This window comes from Choristoneura fumiferana, chromosome 21 (genome assembly GCF_025370935.1).
Source record: "Choristoneura fumiferana chromosome 21, NRCan_CFum_1, whole genome shotgun sequence".
Classification (NCBI taxonomy): domain Eukaryota; kingdom Metazoa; phylum Arthropoda; class Insecta; order Lepidoptera; family Tortricidae; genus Choristoneura; species Choristoneura fumiferana.
This window is the reverse complement of record NC_133492.1, coordinates 8,018,118-8,041,554: the sequence shown is the minus strand read 5'-3', so window position 1 is coordinate 8,041,554 and position 23,437 is coordinate 8,018,118. Positions and strand designations below refer to the sequence as shown.

The window sequence follows — 23,437 nt, the reverse complement described above, 5'->3', positions numbered from 1 at the left end:
AAACAAAAGACCCCGAAGACACCGAAGCAAAATTGTGTGCTTTTTAAAGCTAGCTATATCAAAATTTAGGTGAGGATATAGATCGTTTAACGCTATACGAAAGTAGAGCTCAAAGAGTTGAACCATACAAATATTTTTCTCCCACGCAGCGGAATGTATCATTTGAATTCCATACCAGCAAGCTATATCTAAACACCTGTCTGATAATTATAAATTCCTGGAACTTTCAACTTCTAAGCTGGTTTTTTTTAATTGGATACTACGGATTCTATTTATGTATAACACCGGAAACGATGGTTGAAATTGCAAAACTTTTCCTGAAATATTCTTTGACTCTGGCTCAAACAAAAAGAATAAAAGAAGAATGCTTAATATTTTAAAAAATAAAACAGGTAAAAAAACAGGTTACGTGTCCAAAACATCGTAAAACAACGAGATCCTTATCTGTAACCGAGACATTATAAATTATATTTTCACCTCAGCACCTCAAACAGGCAGGTTTTGCTATGAGAAATCAGTGAGCAAAATCGCATTTTGCTCACTCCGTGAGACAAAGTAACTTTTTATTATTATTTTTTAAATGCTGAGTACAGTGTTGGGTCTACTCACTGAATTCCAAATATTTGAACTTTACTTTGATCTGTCATTTCACTTCAACTCGAAAAAAGCAAGAGATAGGATTAATTTGTCGATTACAAACTTAAATTAAATTTTTGGTATTAAAAATATATCGAAATATTTCCAAAATGTAAATTTCCTGATCTTTTAATAAAGTATGCAACCTCGTTGCACGAAAGCCGCTTCTCTTGTTTTTTTTTTTATAAAAGAATTCCGTATACTGCCTCTACAGTATAATTATTATTTGTTAAATTGAATGATTTTTTAACAATCTATTTATGTTTATGTAATAGAAATCTTAATAAAAATCATATTTAAAGGTTTAATTGTTCAACCTTTTCAATTACCCGAGATGAGGCTTTTTGCAGTATTAAAAAATAAGTGTGACATTAGTACAAGAAGTTAAGATTGCATGTTATGAGTATGCGATTTGTATTGTAGCTACTGGACTCTTTTTATGGTTTAAATGTAATTATTATATTTGATAATAATCGGATTCTATTTAAAAAAAATGTGTTTTATTTTGTAAACAGGTAGGTATATGTGGTTTTATTCTTATGTTACATTTAAATTATGTTCTCGCTGCTGAGGTGAAAAATTGTATGTGTCACACGAGACCAAAGTTTTTTTGCATCTCGTGTATTTCATCCCTTGCTGATCTCAGGATTAACCTAGAATCACTCGCTAACGCTCGTGATTCAATTATAGAATCCTTCGCTTACTCGGGATTGAAAATCACACTCGCAACAAAAAACAACTTTGCTCTCTTGTTGCACAAATAACTATTTCTGACAACGCGTGGACATGTTAGGCTTTGGTCTCGTAAAGATGCCGAAATGAAAACGAATGACTTGATTACACAGAAGTGAGCAGTTACTCACGGCAACCTCGTAGGCGTACGATTCTGTGTATATTATCATTTGGCTGGGCAATAATTTACACGCCAAAATAACCTTAACGAGTACCCGCGACAGTTCAGCTGATAATTACTTAATCAATTTTAGGAAACCCATTCTTCAAGTTATTGTTATTATTTAAAACGCTTTGGATGCTTTTTAATAACTTGGCAATGTGTTTACCGAAGGTAATAAAAAAATCCTTATAAAATTATTGAATTTTCATATTTCCATAGCGCACGTGGCGATAATAATCGACAAAGCCAAAACAAAACAAATAAGTAAGTCTTCTTAAGTTGCTATTTTATTAATAGAAGCGTATTTTTAAGCGCACGTTACTTGGTGTTACGTGCTGGCCCTATACTACGAAATGCAAAACTCGAACTTCGTATGTTGCCGTCCCGCTGACGCTTATGTCATTTAATACGCGAGTGAAAGGGACGGTGCGATACAAACTTCGATTTTCGAGTTTCGTAGTAGCCCCAACGATTTAAGTTACGTTATTAGGTGTTGATTGTTAGTGCCACAGTGAAGATATTATTTTGAAAGCGCGAGTACTGCTTTAATAATTTGTTAGCTGTTAGAAGATAGCGCGCTATGAAAACAGGAAAATTAGTTCATTTTGTAAGATTTTTTCCTTCCCTTTTCCTTCCAATGTGTATACATTCGAGTCTCAATTTAATTTAAAGGTAGGTACAGTCAAAGAAACTGAATCGCGTACCAAGATGGAACCTTTGTGCTACTAATGTCATGTTGATACCCCATACATTTGCCAAAGAAGCCATAATTATTTATATTGATTAATAAACTGTTCCACTTCCACCCTGATACCAGAATCCATCCGCGACTATAGGTATTATACTGTAGATACGTCCTCCGTATTTCTGCACGGCTCATCGTTCGAAAAACGGATATAGGTAGTACCACGACAGTTCACAGTAAATGATTACACACACAGCTACATGAAGAACTGATTGCGCAAAAGGAGAATGAATGAAATAAATTAGTACATGTCAACTTTCCGCTGTCATTACATGACAGGGGTCAGGTGGTAGGACCTTGTGCAAGGTCCGCCCGGATTGCTACCACCATCTTGCTCGCTAATCCTGCCGTGAAACAGCAGTGCTTGCACTGTTGTGTTTCGGCGTGGAGAGTAAGACAGCCGGTGAAATTACTGGCACTTGAGGTATCCCATCTTAGGCCTCTAGGTTGACAACGCATCTGCAACACCAGGGGTATTGCCCTGGTGTTGCAGATGTTTATGGGTGGTGGTGATCTCTTACCATCAGGAGACCACTTGCTCGTTTGCCATCCAGTCGAATAAAAAAAAATTACATGTTCTTGTGTGCGAACTATGGTGACACTATACGTATAACCATTGGGGGCGAAAGGTTCTCTAGTGACGACCACGAACCGGAAGGTGAAGTGTTGGCAGGCCTCCCACTAGGTGGATGATGACATCGCAAGAGAAGAGTTACGGGTAACAAGTATCGTCGTTCAATGTGGCGCTCTAGGGGGAGGGGGAGGACTTTTGTTCAACAGTGGAGGTTTTCTAGCTGATGATGATGATAAATTCTGCATGTAGGTACCCAAATGTTTAGATGTCTAGGCATTACAATGCGAGCCCTGGGACAGGGGATGGAAGCAATGTCATCACGGCGATTAATTACTGGAAAATGAACATCGCACCGTTCGACATTTTCAATTACAGCTCGTATCCGAAACCCAACGAGATTATATAATGGCCGTAGGGAATAGTCGAGCCATTTTAATGCGAGCTGTTTAATCGAGTTAAAATCTTCATGCCTCAAATATTTTTACTAATGGATACAATTTTGGGCTTTTATTTTTCACGTTTGCAACGGCATTCGCGAAATGAAAGCACCTTTAGTGGGTATAATAGCTATATTTATACAGCAATTAAATTTGATATGCATGAAGTGTGTGCAGGACATAGAGCAGTCAATTGAAACTTGAAAAGTACATTGTATCTTTTTATATAGAGAAGCTACCACTAGGAGTGAACTTTTTCATAAGGCAACCCGAAAGTGATAGAAGCGTGAGTTTGGTAACTTTTTGTATTTTGGATGCACGGAATAGAGAAACAAGAGAAAATGTTAATAAGTTCCATCGGAAATGTTCACATGCGCTTTCATACAGACTTTATAATCTTGAGGATTATTTATCGTAACTTCTATTCGAAAAAAATAAAACTTCTGCATTTAGGCATGTGCTGCCACCTAGCGTAGAGTAGCGAAAAAAATATTAAAAAAAAAAATGGCGATGGCTACAGAACTGCCGAATGCAAGTCGAATTGTCTATTCGAACCACTCAAATTTAATGTTACTTCGGCCTTATTGCGTCCGAATAAGAGTTATGGTACATATTTTTGAAACTTTGAACTTATTTAATGTTCAGCGTATTTCGTTGCCATGCCACCTCCCTTTTTTTTCTATGCTGTGATTGGATGCAACTATACCCCTTTTGATTTAGACTTCGCTGAATTTCTTTGAGGATTATTTTGAGTTGATATACTCTTGATCTTGGAGTACGATTTTGGCAACCTAATGGGAACGAGTTGCTACGACGCATTTCATTTATTAGAAATATACGTGATAATATTTTGTAACTTGCAGATTTAGTTTTATATAGCCTTGACCCACACACTATATGTATAACTTAATATAACTAAAAAAAAAAAAAATATCACGGGACAATTCACACCAATTGACCTAGTCCCAAAGTAAGCTTAGCAAAGCTTGTGTTATGGGTACCAAGCAACGGATAAATATAATTATATAGATATAGATACATACTTAAATACATATTAAACACCCAAGACCCGAGAACAAACATTCGTATTTTTCATACAAATATCTGCCCCGACACGGGAATCGAACCCGGGACCTCAAGCTTTGTAGTCAGGTTCTCTAACCACTAGGCCATCTGGTCGTCTAAAAGTCGTCTTGGAGATGCAGAATTGTTACTCAAAACAACAAAAAGTTGTAATTTATTTGAATGTTTTAAAATTCTAGAACGAGTCCTAAAACGCGTGTTATGTTGCCAGTCGAGCAACAAAAATAATATTTTTTCCACGTGTAAGTACAAGCAGGTACAACGCTCATAAGTATAAATGCGAAAAGTTTTCTCATAAAGTAAGTGGGCATATTTTAATGTCGGAGCGTTTAAGTTTTACCAAACTTTTCCTTTCAGACGTCGATTAGGGTGCTGGGTTTTCTAGCAGCAGCTGATATGTACCCATTTACTAAAACTAGACTGATCCTGACAATAACTTAACACGAGTGTTTTCTTTCAAAATGTCACTCGTATACGGAAAATTGGACTCTATCAGTAGCATTTGACTCAATAGAAAATTCAAGAAAATTCAAAATCAGTGCATAGGTTTTCGTGCACTTTGTCCTTTCCGACACACACTATCATCCACCATCATAGCCTATATACGTCACACTGCTGGGCACAGGCCTCCCCTCGGAACAAGAGGGCTTGGGCCATAGTTCTCACGCGGGCCCAGTGCGGATAGGGAACTTCCCACCATTGAATTGCTTCGCAGGTTTGTGCAGGTTTCCTTACGATGTTTTCCTTCACCGCAAAACTCGTGGTAAATTTCAAATGTAATTCCTCACATAAATTAAGAAAAACTCAGAGACACACCATCAAAGAACCATAATTTAAAAATAATTTTTTCCATGAATATTTTTGAAAAAACCGAAAGTATCCCGTGAATAAAGTCCGTCTAGGGCACAGACTTTCATAAGGCCGGGGGCACAGCTGGCGCGCCGCATTAGTATGTTGATGAGGCAATCGCGATCACTGCGGGGATAACGTGATTTATATTGCGACCAGGGTTGTACGGAATAGAATAAATCAGCATTTTATGAAGTTTGAGTTAGTATTGTTGAATCGTAAGACATTGTTAAGAAGCGGTCTCATTTGTAAAATGCGAGTTTTATTTAACTTCGCGACGATACAATCACATCGCAACGGATGTTTACGTGATTACCACGGGAATTTTGCATATATTCCTGTGACCCGCAACGCATCTTCATCTGTCCGTACAACCATTTCGGTCGAAGTGTGTGTAGTTACTATTACTACTTGTGCTTCAAAGTTAATATAATGCAACCAATTTTATTTTTTATTCGACTGGATGGCAAACGAGCTAGTGGGTATCCTGATGATAAGAAATCACCATCGCCCATAAACATCTGCAACACCAGGGGTATTGCAGAATATGGCCTAAAGTTATTACTACTCTATAGTTAGTTATTACTCTTCACTTTTTCCGGATAAAAAGTTTATATTCATCAGAGAGAGTCCAGCTTTCCATTAGTAAATTCATTGTAAAATCGATTTCAAAATTCTAGAGATCATTCCCTACATACATACAAATTATGAAAGTATAACATGCCTTTTTTAGGGTTCCATAGTCCTATCCTAGTAACCCTTATAGTTTCGTCATGTCCGTACATCCGTCCACGGCATAGCTTAGACTTTAAGCCTTTAGAGACTTGCTAGTGTTAGAAAGCTGCAATTTTGCATAATTGATTTGTTAGCCACGCCGACAAAGAAGTAATATAAGATTTGGAAAAAAAAAATTACACCCTTAGCCCCGTAGCGTGGGGTATTGTGGATAGATCTTTCTATATCATTATAGTTTCTTAATACAATATTGCGATTTAGGGATGCGTTTATACAAATCGACGCTTGAAAGGAGAAAATTGACTAAGCGACATTTTTATTAGATAGTGAGTTATATACATATTTATAGTTGTTAAAAATAGTTGATTAAAACTTTTATTGAATATTTGCCGCATATTAATAGGAAACCTTACTGCGCGTGGCCGACACAAACTTGTCCGTTTTGTTTTTTTTTAATACAGCGAAGTTCCCTCAAAAAAAAAAAAAACAACAAGCTAAGCGCTACTCACATTGTTCGCGAACAAATAAGAGAAATTCCAATATAGTAAAGGTCAAAAAGGACACGCCAAGGGATGTCTGCATTGTCAGCCCTGATTACACTGCTGACAGACAAATGTGTCAAATTTTTCTCACATTTTCCTTCGATGGGTTGTCGGGGCAGCGGTGACCACGTCCATGTAATTGATAGGACAGATGATATTAATGTCCCCTCCTCTGAACAACGTGTGCCACAATTTATGTTGCAATACCGCACGACCCCTATCACCCAATAAATTAAACAAAATGTTGAAAATTTTTGCTAGTATGTCTAATGAAAATTCTTTTGATAAAATTTAAGTAGAAACAGGTCTGTACTTTTTAGGGTTCCGTAGTCAACTAGGAACCCTTATAGTTTCGCCATGTCTGTCCGTCTGTCTGGTCTGTCTGATGTCCGTCGCAGGCTTTAGCTCAGAGACCGTTATTACAAGAAAGCTGTAATTTGGCATACGTGGGGGTCATGTAATAAGAACGATTTGAAGTTCCAGATTATTTTTAACTAAATCATGTCATGTGTAGTCGTGGTTCCTTCTTAGAAGTAACTAGTTACGTTATGAAATAGCCTCATGTATAGAGCAAACGGGATTAAGAATAAAGAATAAATTGCTGACATTTTTTACAAATTTTGTTTTATTCTCTTTAGTAACAAATTAAATAGTAATGAAGCTGGACATAATTAAAGAACGATTTATTGAACTGCTCGAAGTTTTTTTATTTTGAACTTAGATTAACTTAAATCAACTACGTGAAGTTTGTACACAAAAAAAGCAATTATACATTTTTAACTAAAATTAATGTTAGTAGCATGTCCACGGCTTTTTATTACTGCCTTCACCGGCGAGGCACTGAATCTATCAATTTTTGACATTTCGCAAGAGAGATAGAGTTCCATTCTTTAGAAATACGCCTTACAGTTCTCTTAAATTGCCACACTGTCGATTGAAACCTTTTTCTTGACTTACGCCCTCGGAACAAGAGGGCTTGGGCCATAGTTCTCACGCGGGCCCAGTGCGGATGGTAACTTCCCACCATTGAATTGCTTCGCAGGTTTGTGCAGGTTTCCTTACGATGTTTACTTCACCGCAAAACTCGTGGTAAATTTCAAATGTAATTCCTCACATAAATTAAGAAAAACTCAGAGACACACCATCAAAGAACCATAATTTAAAAATAATTTTTTCCATGAATATTTTTGAAAAAACCGAAAGTATCCCGTGAATAAAGCCCGTCTAGGGCACAGACTTTCATAAGGCCGGGGGCACAGCTGGCGCGCCGCATTAGTATGTTGATGAGGCAATCGCGATCACTGCGGGGATAACGTGATTTATATTGCGACCAGGGTTGTACGGAATAGAATAAATCAGCATTTTATGAAGTTTGAGTTAGTATTGTTGAATCGTAAGACATTGTTAAGAAGCGGTCTCATTTGTAAAATGCGAGTTTTATTTAACTTCGCGACGATACAATCACATCGCAACGGATGTTTACGTGATTACCACGGGAATTATGCATATATTCCTGTGACCCGCAACGCGTCTTCATCTGTCCGTACAACCATTTCGGTCGAAGTGTGTGTAGTTACTATTACTACTTGTGCTTCAAAGTTAATATAATGCAACCAATTTTATTTTTTATTCGACTGGATGGCAAACGAGCTAGTGGGTATCCTGATGATAAGAAATCACCATCGCCCATAAACATCTGCAACACCAGGGGTATTGCAGAATATGGCCTAAAGTTATTAACTCTTCACTTTTTCCGGATAAACAGTTTATATTCATCAGAGAGAGTCTAGCTTTCCATTAGTAAATTCATTGTAAAATGGATTTCAAAATTCTAGAGATCATTCCCTACATACATACAAATTATGAAAGTATAACATGCCTTTTTTAGGGTTCCATAGTCCTATCCTAGTAACCCTTATAGTTTCGTCATGTCCGTACATCCGTCCACGGCTTAGCTTAGACTCTAAGCCTTAGAGACTGCTAGTGTTAGAAAGCTGCAATTTTGCATAATTACTTTGTTAGCCACGCCGACAAAGAAGTAAAATAAGATTTGGAAAAAAAATTTTTACACCCTTAACCCCGTAGCGTGGGGTATTGTTGGATAGATCTTTCTATATCATTATAGGTTTCTTAATACAATATTGCGATTTAGGGATGCGTTTATACAAATCGACGCTTGAAAGGAGAAATTGACTAAGCGACATTTTTATAAGATAGTGAGTTATATACATATTTATAGTTGTTAAAAATAGTTGATTAAAACTTAATTATTGAATATTTGCCGCATATTAATAGGAAACCCTACACTGCGCGTGGCCCGACACAAACTTGTCCGTTTTTTTTTTAATACAGCGAAGTTCCCTAAAAAAAAAACAAACAACAAGCTAAGCGCCTACTCCACATTGTTCGCGAACAAATAAAGAAATTCCAATATAGTAAAGGTCAAAAAGGACACGCCAAGGGATGTCTGCATTGTCAGCCCTGATTACAACTGCCTCTGACAGACAAATGTGTCAAATTTTTCTCACATTTTCCTTCGATAGGTTGTCGGGGCAGCGGTGACCACGTCCATGTAATTGATAGGACAGATGATATTAATGTCCCCTCCTCTGAACAACGTGTGCACACAATTTATGTTGCAATACCGCACGACCCCTATCACCCAATAAATTAAACAAAATGTTGAAAATTTTTGCTAGTATGTCTAATGAAAATTCTTGATAAAATTTAAGTAGAAAACAGGTCTGCACTTTTTAGGGTTCCGTGGTCAACTAGGTAATAAATATATATACGAGTATCAAATTTACATCAATATAAGGAAAATTATAGCTGCTAAGATTGCTTGAGAATTATTAGTGGAACTTGGAAGATTGCGTATCCTTAGAAAAATATTACCTACTTGATTTTTTCGTAATGGGTACGGAACCCTATTTGAGGTTTTACAGCCAAACGGTTGGAGCTAATATAATTCTACAATACGCGATCCGTATCACCGCCATCTACTTTTCATCATCAACACTAGTAACAAGTCTTGAGTACAGCGCCATCTCTTGCAAACTTGTTGAAATACTCAACGTGCAACTGACAATGAACTTTCACTAGTTTCCTTATTTTCCACTAGATGGCGTAAATATGAAAGCATGAAATTCATTGATTGGTAGAGCACTTATTCGCAATCAACAACAAATTTGAATCATACTTACGTAATTAATACTTATTCAGCTAATAATTTAAAGGTTTGGCCAATCAAACACTAAACGCTTCAATTAATAATACAGTATTGGTTAGTCAGTTAAGAACACGCTTATACATAATATACATAGTATTTATGTGGCGATAGAGCCAAAAAGTATTCGCCTGAAAATGTCAGCTCAATATTTTTAGGAACGTTCAACAATTTATGAATGAATCAAGCGTTACTTTGCGGAGGTCCTCAACAATATCAACATGGGCATTCAACAGACATACAGCTATAAATATTGAAAAAGCTTTGTTAAAGCTTTATCTAAGTACGCAATAAAAACATTACTTTTTATTTACGGCCCGAAGGGTAGCTCTAGGGTTCAAATTTCCAGCATCTCTACACCATACAGATGCTAGCATGGCTTATATACGGGTGCTAGTTCTGTAAATATGTGGATAAGAGTATGTAAGCTCAACTCAATAATCAAGGAGAGGCTACGATATTGTGCCCGTTCAATATAAGGCTTCCTATTCAGGATTCTTCGCGTTGGCTCCGCTGAGCGAGCCTGTAAAGCGGGTCCTTTGTGGAAGAAGATGGCTCATCTAGATAAGAGGGTAACGCTTTCATCGTGCGAATGCCAGCGTATCCTTAAGCAGCGACACCGCCCAGTCTATGAAAACTCAATTTCATAGATCCCGTATCATCAAGAGAGTTTATTGCGTTCTTAAACTCTTGTAGAACTACGAGTAATCGTTGAATTTTGTATTTTATAAAAGGCTGTTGGAGAATAAAATTGTAGTGTTCATGTATCGAGATACTAGCACGAGTGCTAGCTGTCATCCGCGTCTTCATGTGTGAAAAATTCGCGGGAACTATGCAATCTTCCGGAAATATTATCTTATGTCCTCAGGGTCTCCAGCAATTTCCATACCACATTGCGATCTGTTGAATTCTTTAAGGGTGAAAGCATTAACAAACAACAAATAAATATACTCACATTGACTCAATGTTTGTTTGTTTGTAACGCCTTCACGTTTAAAGTACTCAACCGATCGTCATGAAATTTGATATTTCGTATTTAATATTCAATGGAATTACGGGGAAGTTTTATCGTTTAAGAATCATTAGATTGATGCCTTTATCGGAATCGTTAAGATTAGTCACTATTATTTATAGAAATGAGACCGTGATTTTGATAATGCTAAATAGCAAGCTCATGCTGTTGTAACCTGTGGTGAAATTTTGAAACGTTAATAAATAATTATTGAATAATTCGATTTGAATGGATATTGTAAGTATCTCTGCAGTTGAAGTTTGCCCAATTCATAATGCAAAGGTATATTTTAAATCGGTTATCTAATAATTTCTCCCATAATTGTAGCACAGGCCATTGTGAATTATTATCTTCTAATGAAGGCAATTATTATAATATTACTACGGGAAAGTAACTGTCTATCTGTGACCTCCTCAGACTTTTGAATCGCTAAACTGATTTAGATGAAATGTATGGAAATAGTTGGAGACCCTGGCAAGGGAATAGGATTATAGGATAGTTTCAATCCCAGAAAATTGCACAGTTATCGCGGGAATTCTTGGCGGAGGATGTCGAGGTCTAGGGCTAGTAATTACACATTATACACTCACAAACATCACGCCTGTATTCCCAAATGGGGTAGGCAGAGCACACGAAACGTTACCGCTTCGGTTTGTGAAGTATAAACTTGTGAGCAAACATTTTCACGCTTCTACGCCTACATAATAGAGCCGTGTTTAGATATTTTTGATCAAACTTTTGCTCACTAATTTATGAACTCGACTGTACTTTGTTGTAACTTTGTTTATATGCGGAATAAACAATTCCTTTCTTCCTTTTTTTCTAGTCATGATGTAGCCGATAGAACACAGATGAGGGGCTACTGCTAAATTAGAAAATCGAAGTTCGTATCGTATCGTCCCTCTCATTCTCGTATTTAATATTAGCGTCAGAGGGACGGCAAGATACGAAGTTCGAATTTTGCACTTCGTAATATAGGGCCTACCCTATATCATGATCTAGTGACGTACTGACCTGAGACCCCGAAGCAAACTCATCGGCCGGCGGATCGCGCGAGAAGCGCTCAAACTTGAAGCTGTTGGAGCGATAGAGCTCGTTGTCGTCGCGCGAGCGTCGTCCGCGGCAGAACCGCCGCGTGATCGACGTATGCCTGCAACAGGGAACGTGGGGGCTACTACTAAATTCGAAACCCGAAGTTCGTAACGTACCGTCCCTCTCACTCTCGTATTAAATAATATAAGCGTCAGCGGGACGGCAAGATACAAAGTTCGAATTTTGTACTTCGTATTAGGTATAGGGCCAGGGGCATGATTCTCGAAACCACCAGTGGTGTGATAGCAAACTTCATTATACCCAAGAAATACTGTTTACTGATTAAACTTTGTGCCAATCACCTCTCAGCTTGAACTTGAACCGGCACCATGTGATTTGGTGCTACAAATTTTAAAAATAATTAATGCCAGGATTTCTCCTCCCACCCCTTCCTCTTTTCGGGCCCGCGAGTTAAACTTAGAGCATTGTATACTAGCTAGCCTGTTATTAGGCTAGGCGCTGTTTACCAACAAGTGTAATGAAGACATGTATTTTTCTACATTATGACGAACAACAGGATCAACAGCGTGGCCTCGCGATGGACCTGTAAATCACAGGATTTACAGGTCCATCGCGAGGCCACGCCTGCTCTAAAACATTAGTTCCGAACCAGAGGATAATTTACCCCAATAGGGGTAAAACTGTGGCTCGTGAGTCATAACGAATAAGATGTCATCGCTACCCTCGAAAGACAGTCATAAGTTGTCTAGTTTTAGTCTGGCATTATAAGGAGTCAAATATCTTGAGATTGATCAGAATGGTCAGTCAATGATCTCGTCAACGCACGACCAAGTCAAGTTAATTATTTTATTATGATTGTGTGTCGAGCGCAGCGACGACATTGGGGACGCGGTCCGTTTAGACCTAAGGGCCTACTCCGGAGTTCGAGAATCGAAGTCCCTCTCGCTCTCGTATTAAATAGTATAAGTGTCAGAGGGACCGAACTACATGAACTTCGATTTTCGAATTTCGTAGTAGCCCTGCAGTCACAAAGTGGGCTCCGCAGAAGTACTGACCATAATTAAAATAAATACTTATGGTGTAAAAGAAGCAGAAGTAGATGATCAGTTCTGGCGATCAAAATGATCTAAACACTCTCTTATTACTTTGGCAGTAGAGTCGTCTGTAGATTATTTTGAGCACCGTAACCGCTCATCCACTTCTGCTGCTGTACAGTACGAGGCTGTACCATACCGTTAGATTACAGAATACACCCTCCCATTAAATTTATTGTTTTTGGCTTTTTAGGGCTCTGGCAAATACATATTTAGTTTAACATTAAAGTTCTTGCTAAAAAAGTTTGAAAACCCTGGTTTATACTAAGAGAACTTCTTCTCGTCCGCGATATGGTCGCTGTATTTCTCTCTATACTTTAGAAAAAATCACACAGCAGTAATCTTTTCATTTTATTAGCCAATCTATGGCTCTAGCAACACGCCGCGAATGAAACTCTATTCCAACAAATTATGCGTAAAACCCATTCGGCTTACATTGGTTATGCGTAAGAGAATTCTGCGTGTAAACTGTTATGCTGTAACAGTTTAGGCATAAATGCTATTATGCGTAAACAGATCATGCAAAATAGAATTGTGACATAAAAAATATGCTTAAACAAGGGGAACCATTTTATAATACTATAAATAGGATTCTAGGAACACAACTCATTGTAACATGACTCTTGGTAGAGTCATGTTACAATGATCCTTGTGGCTGTTTTTAATCAACCTACCTAACACCTACCTAATGTTATATTTATGGTTATAACATATCCACTGAATCAACTCTAAAATTAAAAATTCAGTGGGAGTGAAGATTAGGAAAATATGGTTTAATGCAGGTTAATTATGTCAACTTAATTTGTCTGCCTGTTCTCCGAACAGCTGTCAGCTGGCACAATGTCGATACAGTGCTATACAGTGCCAAAATATTACTCACTTAGTAATTTACCATAAATGGGAAAAATAAATAAAGTCTATTTATTATATCTGAACTGTACCTACACAAGAACACTCAGAGGCAAAGAAACTGCATTTTATTGAAGTTAATAGATTTTTATTAATCCCCATTATAATTAGGGGCTGTTTCACCATCCATTGGATGGTGAAACAGCCCCTAACTAATCAATATTAGTGTTAACTGACGGTTAAATGTGATGCCGTCTCCGTCTATTCGAACAAAACAAATAGAGACGGCATCACATTTAACCGTCAGTTAACACTAATCAATGGATGGTGAAACAGCCCCTTAGTCTCTTGTATAAATAAACAATCCACTCAGTTATCGACGAAAAGTAGTTAGGTAATTGCAATTTAATTGCCTTTAAAAACTATTGGTAATAAAACACGTTCCACAATAATAGGTGTAGTACAGTCGAGTTCATAAACTTGTAAGCGATAATTTTGATCAAAAATATCTGAACACGCTTCTACGCCGTAAAAAATAGAGTCATTTCAGATATTTTTGATCAAAATTTTGCTCACAAGCTTATGAACAATCGATATAGCCAAAATTACAAAAATATGAATACAAGACCTTATTGACTTAAAATTAAGGTCGTGTGAACATATTTTTGTAACTTTGGCCGTGTCGATCTTTGTAGGTACTATAATAATATAATAGCAATTAGAGTGGAAAACGACAGTTTTTTTTTTTTTTACTTCTTATTGTTTTTTGTTTGTCAGTTCACGTTAACGACATTGAATAAATGCATCGAACGTCAATAGCAATAACTGATAACTGACAATCAACACGTTACAGAGAGAGGATCTGTTGTTGTTTGGCTTCTAGTTCTTAATCCAAGTTACATGGAGACTATATTAAAGGTAGATGCTCCTTATCTCTACAACTTGTCGCTTCGCAGGCACATACAATAACATCATTCTACATAAGGTGTCGGAACAACTCGATTATCACCGGATTTCCTAATTTTTTTACGTGACGTCAGTGGTGTGGTGACAAGTATGGTAAAACTTGTCTATACTAACTGTGAAGTATTGCGTTCGAAGACATATAACTCAGGCTTTTCTTAAGCCGGGTCTCCACTGCGCGAGCCACCGTGCGAGGCAAGCGCGTGCATGAAGCTTGATTTTGTTTGATACATGGCTCAAAGTCGCATCGAATATAGCTGCTGCGCGAAGCGGCTCGCTCAGTAGAGACACGGCTTTTCTCCATGATGTCGTGTGATCCACACTAGTGCTAGTGACTAATGCAAAAAAGGAAAACATTTTAGGAAAGACCGTTCTTGCAATGTAGTTGAGCAAAGTGGCGTGGAATGAACATTTCTTTAGACAACCCGGATAATGAGAGAAATGTGAGTTAAGAATATCTTCGAATGTAACTTCACAGGGTTAGTGCATAAGCTTTGCCAGTACCAGTCATTATTAACGTCATGTAAATTATATAGGCAACCCGGCGGGAATCGAGTTGTTATGTTTAATGACGCAGCGCCACTAGTAGAGTGACTACAGAACTGGTAACAAACCTTTACGAACAAATTTTCGTTCGCATTTTTCTTTTATTTGTATGTTAATAGTGGTTTCAAACTTTGCAAACCATTTTTCGACCACTTCCTGGTACATTGAGTTGAAAATGTAACAATATAATAATCTGGTAGCTTATTCTGGTGGTACAGTCGGGATCGTCTCCGAAGAATAAGTACTCTTCAACGGTTAATGAAATGGACTTGGAACTTGGTACAGATATAGTCTAGATGACAATGCAACCACCGTCAGCAAAAAGTACCTACACCCTCCAGTAACCTTGCAATAAAACTGGAATTTATAACAAAAACTTACTCTAATTTAGAACAACAATTAAAAAAACCGGCCAAGAGCATGTCGGACACGCCCAAAATAGGGTTCCGTAGCCATTACGAAAAAATTAAGTAATATTTTTCTAAGGATTTCGTATTTTATACGGAATCTTCCAAATTAAGGTATATTTTATACCTTAGGCTGCTATTTACTCTTAAACTACATACTCGTATATATATTTATTACCATTCTGAATTTCTCCAATTTTTCCACCCACCGGTTTAGATTTTAGAGGGGGGGGACGCCCGATTTTAATGAAAAATTGCAGTTTTAAGTTGAATATTTCGCAAACAAATCAATGAATCGAAAAAGTGTCTTAGCAAACCCCTAATGGTTTTAAAAGACCTATCCAAAGATACCCCACACTATAGGGTTAGATGAGAAAAAAAAATCACTCCCACTTTACGTCAATGGGAGGTACACTAAAAAAAATTGTTTTGAATTTTTTATTGTACCATTTTGTTGGCATAGTTTATGTATATATCCGTGCAAAATTACAGCTTTCTAGCATTGATAGTCCCTGAGCAAAGCCGCGGACGGACAGACAGACAGACAGACATGGCGAAACTATAAGGGTTCCGTTTTTGCAATTTTGGCTCCGGAACCCTAAAAACTGTTACTACGTACACACGGGGATTTCCTACCGTTTTTTTACCGGGGATTTTTCTTACCGGGGATTTTTTACCGTTATTTATTTTTGACAAGGAAAAGCGTTAAGATTACTTAAAACATATTTTATTCAAGATAAACCTACCTACTTTGTATTGCATCGGGCCGCTTGTGCCTAGGCATTTCATTGGGCCAGGTCATTGAACTGCGTGTAAAAGAGAACTCGTGAAAAGCTGAATTAAACATGAAACACTAGAAGTACCTATCCTCAAGTCCCCGTTCCTTCCTCATGTAATATGTATATTGAGTTATTAAAGTCAGTCGGTTTGATATTGCTAGCTTCCCATATAGATAAGATATATATGTAGATAGCAGCGTGCACTGTGCCAGTAAACATAAGGGGTAGGCCTACACAATGATTTTTAATCTGTGATCAGGAGATGAATTTTATTAATATCCAAACAAATTTTTATTTAGTAGACGAGTTCTCTCACACGCAATATCGCATTGGTTAATTAATGAAGATACCAATAGCCATAACTGCCATAAGATACATTGTAGGTAGGTTAGGTACATTAACAGAAAAAAAGTTTGGTTCCATATAATTACGACTTCCACGTGTTCGCCATCAATTACTAAATTGGGTAGTGTCTTGTTTAATGAAATAAACCCGCAGAACTCTCGTCTTAAATCGAGTTTAGCTCGACATATTTGATGTTCGGTGAGCGGTCTGTCGGGGGGCGGTTTTTCAGCAGCCGCCGTGTCGCGTGCTCCCAGAGGAAGGGCTACGAATTGGCCCGAAACATGTCTAGCTAAACTAGGTTTAAGTCATCCGGGTTTATTTCATTAAATATGAGTGAATCTCACGGTAGTTTCATGTTCAAAATAGGTAGTGTCTGCATAAAAAAAATATCATGAGTCATGACTAATATAATACGTCACTTAAAATTATCATAAAAAATAGTGGATAGGTTTTTTTTTGCGAATCAAACATAAAATGACCAAGAAAAAGCTTGTCAAGTTCGAGAGTGGCAGCCTGTGACGTCACGTCAAGTGAAAAGTGTACCAAGCGTGACATCATACCGAACTTCCGGACTATATCTTAATCATTTTTCGTTTATTTGACAAAAGACAAAATACGTTCAATATTTTGTAATGATGTGTCTAGTTGACGGAGTAATTATTAATTTATTAATTATAATTGTTTTGGGAATCTGTTTATTAACAAAACTAGTATAAAAATAATTGTGTTTGACTTATTTATTATTATCAACGCCATATCTCTCAAACAAGTCGAGGAGATACACAGTCAAGGAAGCTGAATCCCGCGTGTACCAGGGTGAAACTTTTGTCTTACTATTGTCAAGTTGACATCCCTTACCTACATTTGCCAAAGAAATTATAGCGAATTAGAATATGAAAAGTTTCCACCCTGGTTCGTGAATCAGTTTCCTCGACTATACCTACTTTGGTACGGACAGACAGACGGACAACAAAGTTCCGTTTTTACTAAATAAAGTACGGAACCCAAAAAAAACCTTATAATAAGTGTCCTTTAAAAATAAATATTTTAATAGAAGCTTTTTTTGCTGGCTGAATTTTTTATTGTTTGTACTTGCATTTTTATATCTTCTCTATCAAATTCCGATTTAATCCCAGCTCAGCAGACAATAAATAATACTGACATACTTATACTTATAGCTACAAACATTGCAAGTAAAAGAAAAGTTAAATACCCATTATTTAGTACATTACTCAAGAACCCTTTAATTAACCCACCCTTCAGGATAATCATACTTAGTAAACTGTGCACACGCATTGTATCGTACGTTCTATGTTTCTTCCGAAGAAAACATTTATCAAATTTAATAAAGTTATTTTTATTTACAGTATTAAACCAATCATTATCATTACGAACAGGTCTCCTTTAAAGCTTACCGGGAGTCACTAGAGTGCAGCGGCCATTGGATGCCGAAGATCTTGAGGCGCGCTGGCGGGCGTCGCTTGATCTCCGCGCGGGCGGCCTCTTCCACGGGAGGGGTGTGGTGCCTGCTGCCTGATGAGGCCCTGGTACCGCTCCGGCGCCGCCGACGACGACGCCTCTCCACAAGAATAAAATTTTCCCCGTTCCTTATAATATACGACGAACGAAGAGTCGACTTCTCATCCCCCTGTCTCTGCCTAATCAAATCAGCTGTTCGCAATGTATGAATGTTCTGATACTCGGCTTCGGGTGGCGCGGATGATGCCACTTCCTGGCTCGTCCCGCTTCCATCCCTCTTCTTCCGGGAGGAATGGAGACCTACTCGACGCCAAACCTTTTCCATGAATTCTTATTTCCGGTCATCCCATTATATTTTATTTGCCGGCGCGGTCCCGTTCAATGAGAGCACTGTCATAACACGCGCATGTACTAATCTATTGAGAACTCGCATACTCTGTATGGTTTGTTATCATTGTTGATTTTTGTTGAATGAGTCACAGAACCTTTACTTTTTGAAACCGTTCAAAAAACCACACTGACATGAGTTAATTTTACTTTATCACTGCGAAATAGTTAATTCCGTCCCGTATCCGCAAAAAGGCGTAACACAGACACTGCACTGATCGTCTCGCCTGCAATTATGCAGTTGTACGGCGACTTATGATGTATAACAGGACTGACGGTTTGTATTATTAATCCCTTCTATTAAGACGTACTGGGTTAGTGGAATGAGGGGAGAGAATAACGTGTTTTTTGACATCACACTTGCTGAGGTCCCGGCCCTACAGTCAGGGTGCGGGTGCCCGCCACGCATGCGCGCTCCCCCTCGTCAGACCGAAAATCCAAAATGGCGAACCTCCGACCCCCTTCTCGTTATTGAATATCTAATTTTATCCGTGCATTCATTGTTAAGACCCGATTTTAATGCACACGACCCACATGCAAGCTTGCTCTCAGCCCGCATTAACCGCTTGTCTATAAAGTGACCATCACATATATTTAGGAGTTTCCATCCTTATGTTTCGATTCGAATAGATAAACCCTTATCATACCTCCAGTTGTGTAGGGTAAAGTCATAATTTTACATACTTACTTACTATTTTATGTAAGTAGTTACCTAAATCTGTCTACCGTTTCCGGGAAATTAAAACCGGCCAAGAGCATGTCGATCACGCCCAAAATAGGGTTCCGTAGCCTATACGAAAAAATTAAGTATTATTTTTCTAAGGATTTCGTATTTTATACGGAATCTTCCAAGTTTAGGTATATTTTATACCTTAGGCTGCTATTTACTCTTAAACTACTTACTAATAATTTTCAAGCAAACTTAGCCGTTATAGTTTTCCATGTAAGTTTGATATACTTATTACCATGCCGATTTTTTTTTTAAAATTCCACCCACCGGCTTAGATTTTAAAGGGGGGGACGCTCGATTTGAATGAAAACTTGCACTTTAAAGTTGAATATTTCGCAAACAAATCACTGAATCGTAAAATCATCTTCGCAAACCCCTAATGGTTTTAAAAGACCTATCCAACGATACCCCACACTAAAGGGTTGGATGAGAAAAAAATCACCCCCCCCTTTACGTCTATGGGAGGTACCCTAAAATATTTTTTTTTTTTTACTTTTTATTGTACCATTTTGTCGGCATAGTTTACATATACAGCGTGTATTTTTGATGCTACCTCAAACTGTAACCAGACGAAGATTTATGTATGTGCTGTGAAACGATATCAAAACCAATTGTTAATTTAAAATTAACTCATCCCAGCCTATACACGTCCCACTGCTGGGCACAGACCTCCTCTTAGAACAAGAGGGCTTGGGCCAGAGTTCCCACGCGGGCCCAGTGCGGATTGGGAATTTCGCGCGCACCATTGAATCGCTTTGCAGGTTTGTGCAGGTTTCCTCACGATGTTTTCCTTCACCGCAAAGCTCGTCGTAAATGTCAAATGTAATTCCGCACATGAATTTCGAAAAACTCAGAGGTGCGAGCCGGGGTTCGAACCCACGACCCTCTGCTTGAGAGACGATAGGTCAAACCACTAGGCCACCACGGCTTCTATAAAATTAACTACTAATAAAATTAACTACCAGAGCGTAATTAATTTTTGAAATATTTTCGAGCAGCAATGTAATGCGTAGGTACAATAATTTGATAGGAGAGAGAAACGTTCTGTGACAGCTGTCACGTCAACAAATATGACATTTTTTTTTTACTAAAACATAGTAAAATTATTAGGGCCTTCACCACCAGCCTTCACTAACTAAATACCCTTAAAGTTTGAGGTAGTATCAAAAATAGACGCTGTATATTCGTGCAAAATTACAGCTTTCTAGCATTGATAGTCCCTGCAGGGCTACTAGGAAACTCGAAACTCGATGTTCGTATCGTACCGTCCCTCTCGCTCTCGTATTAAATAGTATAAGAGGGACCGCAAGACACGAACTTCGAGTTTCGAGTTTCGTAGTAGCCTCGTAGTAGCCCTGCTGAGCAAAGCCGCGGACGGACAGACAGACAGATATGGCGAAACTAGAAGGGTTCCGTTTTTGCCATTTTGGCTCCTGAACCCTAAACGGGTTTCATTTTTTTGACATTTTTTTTTATGTAGCCTGTATTATGTCCCACTGCTGGGCAAAGGCCTCCCCTTTTTTCCGCCACTCTTCCCTGTCCTGGGCATGCACCTGCCAATCGAGCTTAAAAGCGCTCAGGTCGTCCCGCCATCTCCTCTTGGGTCTGCCTCTGGTCCTATGCCCATCCCTCGGATCCCATTCGGTTACGTTTCGTGCCCATCGGTCCGGGTGCATGCGGCAGACATGTCCGGCCCAGTCCCACTTCAGCTTGGCAGTCTTGACACCCACATCTGTGATACGAGTTTTGGAGCGCAGACAAACTAAACTAAACAAGTACTAAACTAAACTAAATACTTTGATGAAATCTACTATCAGGTGCAATATGCTACGTGTATTTTTCTAGAGGTACCTAGTATGGTACACGTTTTCTACTATAGCTTTTGTTTTTTCCCATCCTTTTGTTTTAGAGTCGATAAACCCCTATCTTCACGGAAAAAAAAGTTTGCTAGCAGTAACAATAGTTATTTGTGCAACAAGATAGCAAAGTTGTTTTTTGTTGCGAGTGTTGATTTTGAATCCCGAGTAAGCGAAGGATGCTATAATTGAATCACGAGCGTCAGAGAGTGATTCTAGGTTAGAATCCTGAGAGCAGCAAGGGATTCAAATACACGAGATGCAAAAAAACTTTGGTCTCGTGTGACACATACAATTTTTCACCTCAGCAGCGAGAACATCATTTATAAGAGTAAAACCCCATAAACCTACCTGTTTATAAAACAAACACATTTTTTTAATATAATTCGATTATTAAGAAACAAATATCATAATACTTTAAGGGGCTGTTTCACCATCCATTGATTAGTGTTAACTGGCGGTTAGGTGTGATGCCGTCTCTATTTGTTTTGTTCGAATAGACGGAGACGGCATCACATTTAACCGTCGGTTAACGCTAATCAATGGATGGTGAAACAGCCCCTAAAAATACAACATACGTACTTTAGTTTCCTGTTAACCTTAGCGGTCCCCCGACACCGACGACGCTTAGATAAAAAAATATTACTAGGTACTTATACTCAATTAACTTAGGCTAATTTTGCGGGAAATCAGCATAGTCCCCGCGGGATAAGGATAAAAGAATACTTCGCAGATGAAGTCGCGAGCAACAGCTAGGTAGTGCATAATATTTTTTTACTTTTTAGTTGTCTTTTTTGTCGTAGTTTTTTTTCGGACGTTTCTTTTATTTTTGCTGGCGTTTTTTGGTTTCGGGGCTTTTTTTTTTGTTTGGCTGCACCTTAATTTTGTAGATTAATTAATTAATTAATAATTTTAAGTGGAAGTAGGTAGGTAATTGAAATTGGTAAATTGAATCACTCTCTAATTAGTAATGTAGGGGGAGAAGGGCTTTACATTGTAACAAGGCTGATCAAGCCTTGTTGATTGTTAACCTCTTGCTCATTTCATGTTTCGGTTCGTTTTAAAAATTCAATTCAAAATTTCAATTTTCGAATATCCACTGTACTTTCAAATTCAGAACTTTGTTTTTATGTTTGTTTGATAAACAACTGTTTATTTACTGGGTGTGGCCTGTAATATGAGAAATAGTACATTGTATCTTAAGGGCGGTAAACAAGGAATTACGAACGAGAGTCTATTAGAAGCCCGAAGTCGAAGACTGAGGGCTTTAATGAGTCGTTGTTCGTAATTCTAGTACCGCCCGTGCGACATACAATGTTTTTCATCACATTTGCGAGTAAAATTTTATTAAGACACAATGTAGTAAAAACATAGATCATACTCGTCAAAATAAACAACATTACTCGTCAAAATAAATAACATCATATAAATGAGATTAGTCGTAAGCTCTTTTCATCACTTCACTCCTTGAGACGTGTGCAGAACTTTTTTCCGTTTCAAACGAAACTTACTCTCGCTCGTTCTCTACTCTTGCCTCTCCTCGATTATGGTGATATTGCTTTTCTCGACCTAAGAGAGGAGCTGCTTGACAGGCTGGAACGTCTGCAGAATGTGTGTATCAGGTACATTCATTATGATCATGTCTCCCACTTCCGCGAACAGCTTTATTGTTATACCTTAGGCTGCTATTTACTCTTAAACTACTAATAATTCTCAAGCAAACTTAACCGTTATAGTTCTCCTTGAAAGTTTGATATACTTACTATCATCCTGAATTTTTTCAAATTTTTCCACTCACCGTTTTAGATTTTAGAGGGGAGGGACGCTCGATTTTAATGAAAATTTGCACTTTAAAGTTGAATATTTCGCAAACATATCACTAAATCGACAAACCGTCTTATCAAACCCCTAATGGTTTTAAAATACCTATCCAACGATACCCCACACTATAGGGTTGGATGAGAAAAAAAAATCACCCCGACTTTACGTCTATGGGAGGTACCCTAAAATACATTTTATTTTTCTTTTAATGTACCATTTTGTCGGCATAGTTTACATATATATCCGTGCAAAATTACAGCTTTCTAGCATTGATAGTCCCTGAGCAAAGCCGCGGACGGACAGACAGACAAGGCGAAACTATAGATAAAGATAAAGATAAGATAAAAATATTTTATTTGCTTAAACATGAGTAACAGTTAAATACAGTAACACT

The 23,437-nt window shown here is 38.0% G+C and overlaps 1 protein-coding gene across 1 annotated transcript in view; it reads right to left on the bottom strand.

The window, feature by feature from the left end:
* Positions 1-19,044, bottom strand: part of hwt (SH2 domain-containing adapter heavyweight) — a 172,753-nt gene extending 153,709 nt beyond the window's left edge. Inside the window, exons 1-2 of the mRNA XM_074104250.1 lie at positions 18,186-19,044; positions 11,749-11,884 (exon numbers count right to left, since the gene is read on the bottom strand). Coding sequence (XP_073960351.1) covers positions 11,749-11,884; positions 18,186-18,574 — 525 coding nt within the window. The 5' untranslated portion in view covers positions 18,575-19,044. The remainder of the gene's footprint in view (positions 1-11,748; positions 11,885-18,185) is intronic.
* Positions 19,045-23,437: the final 4,393 nt, after the last annotated feature.